The 12,213-nt window shown below is 44.6% G+C and overlaps 1 protein-coding gene across 19 annotated transcripts in view; it reads right to left on the bottom strand.

Annotated features, from left to right (window-relative positions):
* Positions 1 to 12,213, bottom strand: part of SMARCA4 (SWI/SNF related BAF chromatin remodeling complex subunit ATPase 4) — a 100,305-nt gene that overhangs the window by 50,355 nt on the left and 37,737 nt on the right. For all 19 annotated transcript variants that reach the window (XM_078360570.1, XM_078360571.1, XM_035285434.3 and 16 more), the window contains exons 12-14: positions 12,074 to 12,204; positions 11,835 to 11,892; positions 3,069 to 3,190 (exon numbers count right to left, since the gene is read on the bottom strand). In XM_078360570.1, the coding sequence (XP_078216696.1) occupies positions 3,069 to 3,190; positions 11,835 to 11,892; positions 12,074 to 12,204 (311 nt within the window). The remainder of the gene's footprint in view (positions 1 to 3,068; positions 3,191 to 11,834; positions 11,893 to 12,073; positions 12,205 to 12,213) is intronic.

Below are 12,213 nucleotides of genomic sequence, written 5' to 3'. Positions count from 1 at the left end.
TACAAAACCAGAATTGTTAAATGTTGGCAATTCTGTGGTCTAATCTGAACATTTTTATTTTATATTTTTATTATTATTTTTTTTAAAGATGGGGTTTCACCATATTGGTCAGGCTGGTCTTGAACTCCCGACCTCAGGTGATCCACCCACCTTGGCCTCCAAAGTGCTTGGATTACAGGCATGAGTCACCACGCCCAGCACATTTTTCTTTTAAAAAGTGACTTTGGCCAAGCGAGGTGGCTCATGCCTGTAATCCCCACACTTTGGAAGGCAGAGGCAGGCAGATCATGAGGTTAAGAGATTAAGACCGTCATGGCCAACATGTGGAAACCCTATCTCTACTAAAAATACAAAAATTAGCTGGGCATGGTGGCGCACGCCTGTAGTTCCAGCTACTCGGGAGGCTGAGGCAGGAGAATCTCTTGAAGCCAGGAGGCAGAGGTTACAGTGAGCTAAGATTGCGCCACTGCACTCCAATCTGGCGACAGAGCAAAACTCTGTCTCAAAAAAACGAAAAAAGTGACTTTTGACTACTACATTTATTGCTATGTTAGATATGTATGATCTAACTTTTAGCTTTTATTTTATGCCATGCTTTCTGTTATCTCTTACAAACCGTTCATAGTGGGTTCTGTTTTCTTGTCTTAGTGGGTTGTTCCCCTGTGTGTTTCTTCTGTTGATTTCCAAGTATTCTATCTTCGTTCTGGTGTTTGCCTTCACATCTACAGTGTATGTAATACCCTCAATCGTCTCTTGCCTTTTTTTTTTTTTTTGAGACAGACTCTGTTGCCAAGGCTAGAGGGCAATAGTGTGATCTTGACTCACTGCAGCCTCGTCCTTCCCATTTCAAGCAATTCTCCTGCCTCAGCCTCCCGAATAGCTGGGATTACCGGTGCCCGCCGCCTCACCCAGCTAATTTTTGTATTTTTTTTTTTTTTTGAGACAGAATTTTGCTCTTGTTACCCAGGCTGGAGTGCAATGGCGCGATCTCGGCTCACCGCAACCTCCACCTCCCGGGTTCAGGCAATTCTCCTGCCTTAGCCTCCTGAATAGCTGGGATTACAGGCACGCACCACCATGCCCAGCTAATTTTTTGTATTTTTAGTAGAGATGGGGTTTCACCATGTTGACCAGGATGGTCTCAATCTCTTGATCTCGTGATCCACCCACCTCGGCCTCCCAAAGTGCTGGGATTACAGGCTTGAGCCACCGTAACCGGCCAATTTTTAGTAAAAGATGAGGTTTCATCATGTTGGCCGACTGGTCTACATGTTGGCCAGTCCTCCTGATCTTAAGTGATCCACCTGCATCAGCCTCCAAAAATGCTGGGATTACAGACTCGTGAGCCACTGCACCCGGCCCACTCCTGCTTTTTAACAAAATCCATTAATTCCTTACCATAAGCAATAATGAGGTCAGTGTGTTAACTGTGATATGTTACAGGAGCAAAAGATGAGAAATATAAGCTAAATGCCTGCTACCAAAGGACAGGCTAAGAAAATGAGAATATAACGTAACGCAGTAAGACTCTGCCCACTGAGGACCAGACTGGCAGCACTCTGCATGAACACAGGATCAACTCTGAGAGGGAAGGTTCAGTGAAAATAGCAAGGTGCACACCAGTGTACACTGGAGACATGTATGCAAATGAAAAAACAAAAATGGCTGGGCACGGTGGCTCACGCCTATAATTCCAGCACTTTAGGAGGCCAAGGCAGGCACATCATGAGGTCAGGAGATCTAAATCATCCTGGGCAACACATTGATACCCCATCTCTACTAAAAATACAAAAACTGGACGGGCACAGTGGCTCACACCTGTAATCCCAGCACTTTGGGAGGCTGATGTGGGTGGATGACAAGGTCAAGAGATCAAGATTATCCTGGCTAACACAATGAAACCCCATCTCTACTAAAAATACAAAAAATTGCCAGGCGTGGTAGCCCACGCCTGTAATGCCAGCACTTTGGGAGGCTGAGGCAGGCAGATGACGAGGTCAAAAAGATTGAGACCATCCTTGCAACATGGTGAAACCCCATCTCTACTAAAAACACAAAAATTAGCTGGGTGTGGTAACACATACATGTAGTCCCAGCTACTCAGGAGGCTGAGGCAGGAGAATCGCTTCAACCTGGGAGGCAGAGGTTAGAGTGAGCCAAGATCGCGCCACTGCATAACAGCCTGAAAACAGAACAAGACTCAATTTCAAAAAAAAATACAAAAACTTAGCTGGGCGGTCAGGCACGGTAGCTCATGCCTGTAATCCCAGCACTTTGCAAGGTTGAGGCGGGCAGATCACCTGAAGTCAGGAGTTGGAGACTACCCTGACCAACATAAAGAAACCGCGTCTCCAATAAAAATACAAAATTAGCCGGGCATGGAGGAGCATGCCTGTAATCCCAGCTACTCCAGAGGCTGAGGCAGGAGAATCACTTGAACCTGGGAGGCGGAGGTTGCAGTGAGCCAAGATTACGCTATTGCACTCCAGACTGGGCAACAAGAGCGAAACTCCATTTAAAAAAAAATATATTAGCTGGGTGTGATGGCACATACCTGTAATCCCCACCTACTCGGTATGTTGAGGCAGGAGAATTACTTGACCCTCTGGAGGTTGCAGTGAGCCGAGATTGTGCCATTGCACTCCAGCCTGGGCAACAGAATGAGACCTCGTCTCAAAAAAAAAACAAAAGATAAAAAATAAAGACAAAAATATGCACATTTTGCTTGCTAATGCAGAGAGCATCTCTGGAAGATGACACACAAGACTCGAAAGTTTCCCCAGAAAGGACGGTGGACAGGGAGGAAACTGGGGGTGGGGAGGGCTTCTGCCGCATGCCCAACTGTACCTCATAAGCATATGGTGAACCCTGCGAACACATTTGTTCTATTAAATCCCTATCAAATACATAAAATGTGAAGTAAACGAATTTGGTCTCTGTGGTTCCACAGTGGCAGCTGGCTGGACGATGCTGAATGTCATCTAGTGGCAGGCTGGGATTCTAGCCACTCCCACCAGCGCCACCTCTCAGGAAGCTGGCACAGAACAGGGCGTGTTGGGACCCCTTACTCAATGATGTGCCGTGCGTCCACCTCAGAGACGTCATCGCTGTCTGGATCTGGAATCTTCTTCTTCTCCTCCACAGGCAGGGTGGGAGGCTGCGCTGCCTGTGGCTGCTCCTCCTCCTCCTCCTACCAAGAGACAAGCCCGTATCATTTCAGTTCATCCCCCACAGAGTGGGGATGGGGTTCCCATGGAAAGAACATCATTTCAGCAGCAAGTGATTTTCTAGCAGCCCTCACCTCCTCTACCTATCCTGGAATCTGTGATGTTTGTTATTTACATCTTCCTTTTAAATTATTTATTATTATTTTTTAATATACGGGAGTCTTGCTATGTTGCCCAGATGGCTTCAAACTCCTGGGTTCAAGTGATCCTCCTGCCTCAGCCTCCCCAGTAGCTAGAAATACAGACATGCTCCACCATACCCAACTCAAATTTTTAAAATTTTTGTAGATACAGGGTCTTGCTGTGTTGTCTGGGCTCAAACTCCTGGCTCAAGCAATCCTCTTGCCTCTCCCAGTAGCTGGGACTACAGGCAATGCACCACACCAGCTACACCTTTAACGTTCAGTAGATCTTTTTGTTGTTGTTGTTTTTGTTTTAGGGGGCACATAGGGTCTCGCTGTCACTCAGGCTGGAGTGCAGTGGCGCTATCTCAGTTCACTGCCACCTCCACGTCCTGGACTCAAGCGATCCTCCCACCTCAGCCTCTCAAGTAGCTGGGACCACAGGTGTGCACAGCCACACTCAGCTAAATGTTTTTATATTTTTGGTAAAGGCAGGGACTCGCTACGTTGCCCAGGCTGGTCTCAAATTCCTGAGCTCAAGAATCTGCCTGCCTCGGCCTCCCAAACTGCTGGGATTGTAGGTGTGAGCCACTGCACCCCACCCCAGCACTTCTTTGTAAGGCTATCTCAGGGTATTTTGTACTTTTGTTACTAATTAGAAGTAGATTCCATATCCCTCCTACCCTTATTACACAATGAACATTACAGATTTATTCTCTGCTAACCTACTAGAGCAGTTTTTCAGTTAATTCTCTTGGATTTCCTACATATTCAATATCTTAGAGCCTGCCACCACGCCCAGCTAATTTTTGTATTTTTTAGTAGAGACGGGCTTTCATGATTTTGGCAGGCTGGTCTCGAACTCCTGACCTCTGGTAATCAGCCTGTCTCAGCCTCCCAAAGTATGGAATTACAGGCATGAGCCACCACGCCCAACCTTAAATGTCTTAGAGTCAACTTTCAATATTTATTGCTTGTAATTTACTTCCAGCTTTACGGACAAGGCTCAACCATCTACGATATGTCTAATAATACTGGCGACAATAGGTTTCTCAGTTCACTGAAAGTTATCTATAAACTTGTTTAAGCATTAATGTTGTGCCACATATGGCTTCCCAGCCTTCACTGGGATTTTGCATAACACATATTGATAAAATACACATGAATGCATTTCCTTACCTTAAACTATTCTTATATCCCCATTTAAATGATACAAATACACCACAGTGGATTGTTCCCTCATCTGTAATGGAACTGCTACAAAGCTTTACAAATATGATCTATAATTCATCTGTTATATCATTCCAGTGAAAAGCCAACAGGATGTCCCTTGGATCACGAAAAACGATTTTATAGGTCACCTGGAATAAACACGTGGTAATCACACTGACATTTTAAGCAAGAAACCAGAGCTGGTAGATATCCTGGAATGAAAGAGGAGGGAGACTTCTGGCTAAAGCCAAATCAGGAGGCAGGCAAATTGCCTCCCCAAAAAGCAACTTTAAAGCTGGACAAATTGACAAAGTGACCATTTCAGAGCTCAGGGAGTTGACCAAAGGTCTACTACATCAGTAAACCTTGAAAAACTGAACTTCTGGTAGGAAGAGTGGGAGTCCGTAACTCTTACTGGAGGCCACTTTCACCTCTTCTACCTCATCGCTCCAGACACACGAAGGTCTTATGGCAGGCTGGAGAGGGGGGCAGGTGTGAGGCTTTGCAGTGAGGTGGAAGGGGCTCAGTCACTTGTAGAAGGAAGCAATGCCCACGCCCAATGGTACTACCAGTGGAGGTGAGATCAGCTATAGGGAAAAGCATATCATTGATCCAAGAGGACTGATTACTAGCAGCTCAGGATTGTAGCTCCCAGTGAAAGCACAGAGAATGAGAGGATGCCACACTTTCAGAAGAATTTTTGTTGCTCACGGACGAGGAGATTCCCAGCAGAGGAGCCCCACAGGTCACCAGCGCGACTCTTGTGGCCGGCACGGCGGTTCTTGGTACAGGGTGAAAGGGACTGGCTTCCCTTTTGGTCAACGTTTGGAGCTCTGGGAAGGCAGAGTCGCCTATTCGGCTGATTGAAAGAGGGACTCAAGAAGAAAGCCAGACCAGAGATTCCCGGGCAGAAAAGCACCACGAATCTCAACACCGCTGTTTTAGCCAGCACAGTGGGTTGCTCAGATTCTGGCGCTGGGAATCAACAAGTTGGAGGTTCACTCAAAGACCTAATTAGAAAGTCGATAATTATAAAGACGACAGGTGGATAAATTTACAATGATGGGAAAAAACCAGCGTAAAAAGACCGAGAATACCCAAAATCAGAATGCCTCTCCCTCTATAGGGTATCACAGTTCCTCATCAACAAGGGAACAAGGCCTGATGGAGAACAAATGCGTTCCAATAACAGAATCAGGCTTCAGAAAGTGGATAATAAGAAACTTCTGTGAGTTAAAAGAACATGTTCTAGCCCAACATAAAGAAACTAAGAACCTTGAAAAAAGGTTTGACGAAATCCTAACGAGAATAGACAATCTAGAGAGAAACATAAGTGAATTAAGGGAACTGAAGAATACAATATGGGAACTCTGCGAAGTATGCACAGGTTTTAACAGTCGAATTGATCAAGCAGAAGAAAGGATATCAGAGGCTGAAGACCAACTTAATGAAATGAAACGAGAAGACAAGATTAGAGAAGAAAGAGTAAAAAGGAATGAGCAGTCTCCAAGAAATATGACTATGTGAAAAGACCTAATTTACGTTTGATAGGTGTACCTGAATGCAGGAAGAGAATGAATCCAAGCTGGAAAATATTCTTCAGGATATTATTCAGGAAAACTTTCCTAACCTAGTAAGGCAGGACAACATTCAACTCCAGGTAATACAGAGAACACCACAAAGATATTCCTCAAGTAGAGCAATCCCAAGACACATAATCGTTAGATTCACCAGGGTTAATATAAAGGAGAAAATTCTAAGGGCAGCTAGAGAGAAAGGTCAGGTTACCCATAAAGGGAAGCCTATCAGACTCACAGCAGATCTCTCAGCTGAAACCCTACAAACTAGAAGAGAGTGGGGGTCAATATTCAATATCCTGAAAGAAAAGAATTTCCAATCCAGAATCTCATATCCAGACAAATTAAGCTTCACAGATGAAGGAAAAATAAAATTTTTCACGAACAAGCAAGCACTCAGAGATATCATCACCACCAGGCCTGCTTTACAAGAGGTTCTGAAAGAAGCACTATACACAGAAAGGAACAACCAGTATCAGTCATCCCAAAAACTTACCAAAAGGTAAAGAGTATCTTCATAATGAAGTATCTGTATTAACTAATGGGCAAAATAGCCAGCATTAAACGACAATATTAAACTCACGAATATCAATATTAATCCTAAATTTAAATGAATTAAATGCCCCAATCAAAGACACAGACAGGCAAATTGAATAAAAAGTCAAAACCCATCGATATGCTGTATCCAGATCCATCTTATAAGTAAGGACAAAGACACAAAACAAAGGTTGGTGGAAGACTTACTAATCAAATGGAGAGAAAAAAAAACAAAACAAAACAGGAGTTGTAACTTTTGTCTCTGACAAAATAGACTTTAATAGTAACAGAGACTAAAAGAAACAAAGAATGACATTACATAATGGTAAAAGGATCAATGCAACAACAGGAGTCAATGATCATAAATATATATGCACCCAATATAGGAATACCCAGATACCTAAGACAAGTTCTTACTGACTTATAAAGAGACTTGGACTCCCGCACAATAACAGCGGGAGACTTTGACACCACACTGTTAACATTCAATGGATCAACGAGATTGAAAATTAACAGGTACATCTATGATTTGAACTCAGACCTGGAACACGTAAACTCAGTGAATATCTATAGAATTCTTCACCCCAGGTCCACAGAACATACATTTTGCTCAGCATCACATTACACCTATTTTGAAAGTGACCACATAATTGGAAGTAAATCACTCTTCAGCATTTGCACAGCATTTAAAAAAAAAAGAAAAAGAAAAGAAAAGCATATCACTGGCTGAGTCTGTGCCCCTGCACAGAGATGCCAAAGGATCCAGTAGAGCACAAGTGCCAGGGGGAACCCGACAATGGCCTGAATGTAAAATGCACCTCCTCATACAACTGAACCATCAGCAGGAGAAGGCAGGTGTCTGAGCATAAACTGTGCCCAATCTTCAGATGACCACAAAGTGACAAAGAAACACTGCCTGCCCCCAATGATCCAGAGAAAGAAAAAAACAAGACAGAGACAACCAAAAAATGTTTAAAAGAAACATATACAAGGCCGGGCACAGTGGCTCACGCCTGTAATCCCAGCACTTTGGGAGGCCAAGGCGGGTGGATCACAAGGTCAAGAGATCGAGACCATCCTGGTCAACATGGTGAAACACTGTCTCTACTCAAAATACAAAAAATTAGCTGGGCATGGTGGCGCGTGCCTGTAATCCCAGCTACTCAGGAGGCTGAGGCGGGAGAATTGCCTGAACCCAGGAGGCGGCGATTGCAGTGAGCTGAGATCGCACCATTGCACTCCAGCCTGGGTAACAAGAGCAAAACTCCATCTCAAAAAAAAAGAAACATATACAAATCCTCATTAGTATAGCAGTAAGAAAAAAAAGAAAGAAAAAGAATTGAGCAAATACAGCAGAGGCCACACACTGTATGGGAACCAGATTTCACCCCAGGAAGTTACTAAACAGACTAGATGCCACCACAGCCTCTCAGGGGTAAAATCTGGGAGGTCAAGGTGGGTGGGGATCACCTGAGGTCAGGAGTTTGAGACCAGCCTGACTAATATGGTGAAACCCTGTCTCACTAAAAATATAAAAAATTACCCGGGCATAGAGGCGGGCGCTTGTAATCCCAGCTACTTGGGAGGCTGAGGTAGGAGAATTGCTTGAACCCGGGAAGCAGAGGGTGCAGTGAGCTGAGATCGCGCCACTCCACTACAGCTTGGGCAACAGAGTAGGACTCTGTCTCAAAAACAAAAAAAGGAGAGCATGATATACTCAAGAGGAAAATACTTGTCCCTGGGGTGAAGAATACTTGTTCCTGTTCTCAGATGTTGGAATTCACATACAAACTATTTTGAAGCAGCTAGGGTTCTAAATATATTCAGAGCAATTGTACAATAAACTGACAAATACAGAATTTCAATGGAAGACTGACATCATAAGCTTCCCAAATTTGATGAAAACTCAACTACCCATAAAAGAAGCTGAACAAACCCCAGAGAATAAATACAATATATTTCACAGTCAAACCACTGCAAGCCAAGACAAGGAAAATCTGAAGAGCAGAAAGAGAAAAAGGAATCATCATCAAATAAAGAGGGGCAACAATACAATTAATGGCTAAATTCTAAATGAAACAAGATCAGAAAGTAGCAGAGTGACATGTTCAAAGTGCTAAAAGAAGAACAAAAAACAGCCTCTCAAATGAGAATTCTATGTTCAGCAAACCTACCCTTCCCAAAGTGAAGGCTAAAGAGATCCATTCCAAGATGTAATTGGACTGACAGAAAGTATTGCTAGCAGATATGCCTCATGAAAAAAATATCATCACAGCACTTTGAGAGGCCGAGGCAGGCAGATCACCTGAGGCCAGATGTTCGAGACCAGCCTGGCCAACACAGTGACACCCCGTATCTACTAAACATACACAAATTAGCCAGGCATGGAGGTATACACCTGTAATCTCAGCTACTCGTGAGGCTGAGGTAGGAGAATCACTTGAACACAGGAGGCGGAGACTGTAGTGAGCTGAGATCTTGCCACTGCCCTCCAGCCTGAGAGACAGAGCAAGACTCCATTCCAGAAAAGAAAAAAATATTATGAGACATCTTCTAGGCCAGGTGCGGTGGCTCAAGTCTATAATCCCAGCACTTTGGGAGGCCGAGGCGGGTGGATCACGAGGTCAAGAGATCGAGACCATCCTGGTCAACATGGTGAAACCCCGTCTCTACTAAAAATACAAAAAATTAAGTGGGCATGGTGGCACGTGCCTGTAATCCCAGCTACTCAGGAGGCTGAGGCAGGAGAATTGCCTGAACCCACGAGACGGAGGTTGCGGTGAGCCGAGATGGTGCCATTGCACTCCAGCCTGGGTAACAAGAGCGAAATTCTGTCTCAAAAAAAAAAAAAAAAAAAAAAAAAAAAAATCTTCTAAGCTAAAAAAGGGCACAATAGTAGACAACAGTGCAAACTACAGGAAGAAATAAAAACACTGAAAATTGTGACTACAGTATAGAAGATTTTTTTTTTTTTTTTGAAATGGAGTTTCGCTCTTGTTACCCAGGCTGGAGTGCAATGGCACCATCTCGGCTCACGGCAACCTCCGTCTCCTAATTTCAAGCAATTCTCCTGCCTCAGCCTCCTGAGTAGCTGGGATTACAGGCACGTTCCACCATGGCCAGCTAATTTTTTTTGGATTTTTAGTAGAGATGGGGTTTCACCATGTTGACCAGGATGGTCTTGATCTCTTGACCTCATGATCCACCTGCCTTGGCCTCCCAAAGTGCTGGGATTACAGGCCTGAGCCACCGCTCTCGGCCCAGTATAGGAGATTCTGTAAATATATTTTCCCTTATTTATTCTCTACTAACATCTTTAAAATCAACAGATTGTGTAAAACACTGATTTTAAGACTGTACTGCAGGGTTTATTCTATACAGAGAGGTAAAGCTGCGACTGTAACAGCACAAAGGAAAGGGGAGAGAATGGAGTTACACTGGAGCAAAATTTATTTTACTCGAATTGAGTTAGCATTAATCTGATGTACACTGTGGTAAGGTAAGATGCATACTGCAGGCCTGGCGTGGTGGCTCACACCTGTAATCCCAGCACTTTGGGAGGCCAAGGCAGGTGCATCACCTCAGGGCAGGAGTTCAAGACCAGCTTGGCCAACATGGTGAAACCCTGTATCTACAAATTACAAAAATCAGCATGATGGCAGGTGCCTGTAATCCCAGCTACTGGCAAGGCTAAGGCAAGAGAATCGCTTGAACCCAGGAGGTAGAGGTTGCAGTGACCCAAGATCACAACATTGCACTGCAGCCTAGGTGACAAAGCGAGACTCCATCTTAGAAAAAAAAGAAAAGGATGTACACTGTAATCCCTAGAGCAGCTACAAAGAAATTTAAAAGGCACTGTAAAGGCCAGGTGTGGTGGCTCACGCCTGTAATCTCAGCACTTTGGGAGGCCAAGGCAGGTGGATCAAGAGCTCAGGAGATGGAGACCAACCTGGCCAACACAGTGAAACCCATCTCTATTAAAAACACCAAAAAAACTAGCTGGGTACGGTGGCATGAACTTGTAGTCCCAGCTACTCAGGAGGCTGAGGCAGGAGAAATCACTTGAACCCGGGAGGTGGAGGTTGCAGTGACCTGAGATTGCACCACTACATTCCAGCCTGGGCAACAGACTGAGATTCAGTATCAAAGAAAAAAAAAGGCACTGTAAAAATAAAAATCTAAAAAGAAACAACGGTACACTAAAAATAATATTAAGCACAAAAGCAAGCAGCAAAGGAGAAACAAAAACAGGAGACGCATAGAAAAGAAACAGGAAATGTAAGCCCAAAACATCAGAAATCACAGTAAATATAAACGGTCTTAGAAACTCAGTCGAAAAGCAGTCACTATCATACTAGCTGAAAATGCAAAACCCATATGCTGTTTTAGATTCAAAGAAACAGGTTGAAAGTAAAAAAACGGGAAAAGATGTACCATGCAAACACTAACCACAAGAGGCTAGAGTGATGAAGACAGAACAGACTTTAAATCAAGAAATAACACCAGAGGCCAGGCACGCTGGCTCACACCTGTAATCCCAATACTCTGGGAGGCCCAGATGGGTGGATAATCTGAGGTCAGCAGTTCGAGACCAGCCTGGACAACCTGGTGGAATCCCATCTCCACTAAAAATATTTTGAAAATGAGATAGGTGTTTGGCAGGCGCCTGTAATTCCAGCTACTCCGGAGGCTGAAGGAGGAGAATCGCTTGAACCTGGGAAGCGGAGGTTGTAGTGAGCCAAGATCACGCCACTGCACTCCAGGTCGAGTCTCAATTAAAAAAAAAAAGTGGTCCACACCTGCAATTCCATCATTTTGAGAGTCCGAGGTGGGCGGATCACAAGGTTAGGAGATTAAAACCATTCTGGCTAACATGGTGAAACCCCGTCTCTACTAAAAATACAAAAAAATTAGCTGGGCGTTTTTTTTTAATGTAACGCAACTGATTTAATTTTAAATGGAAACAGTGACATGTCGCCAAAAGCTGCCCTATTGGATAGCACAGCTCTAAAATACCAACTTCAGCCAGGCCTGGGCCTCAGCTGTTTCCTGCCCCGCAAGATGCCCAGCCAGGGCAGAAGAGGGTCACAGCACACGGGGTGGAAGTCACTGCCAGAGGGCACTGGGAGCTTTGAAAGAGCCAGGAAATGCACTCTTACCTCTTCCTCTTCTTCTGAGCCACTTTCTTCACTATCAGACCTCGGAGCTACCTCATACCTAGAAAAAATATAAGGGCTTTCATATAAATCTGCTCAGGCCCAACAGAATTCACTTTTCCCAGCAAACCAGCAGGAGATCCAAATAAAAGTAAAATCACCCCTGGCTGCCACCTCCCTGGAGTAAGGCCCACCGAGGACTCGGGATCCCAACTGCGTCTGGAATGAAAGGCCCAACTCACCCTGGGTTCATTTCCAGCCAGGCCTCCAGCTGCCCAGCTTTGGGGGCGTCTGTGCCCGTGAGGATCTTTCCGCTCTCCACGTGGATCACTTTCACTGGGAGGTCACTCATCTGGCTGGTCTCATCCAGAGGCTAAAAGAG

This window comes from Callithrix jacchus, chromosome 22 (genome assembly GCF_049354715.1).
Source record: "Callithrix jacchus isolate 240 chromosome 22, calJac240_pri, whole genome shotgun sequence".
NCBI lineage: Eukaryota > Metazoa > Chordata > Mammalia > Primates > Cebidae > Callithrix > Callithrix jacchus.
This window is presented reverse-complemented; position numbering and strand designations above follow the sequence as displayed.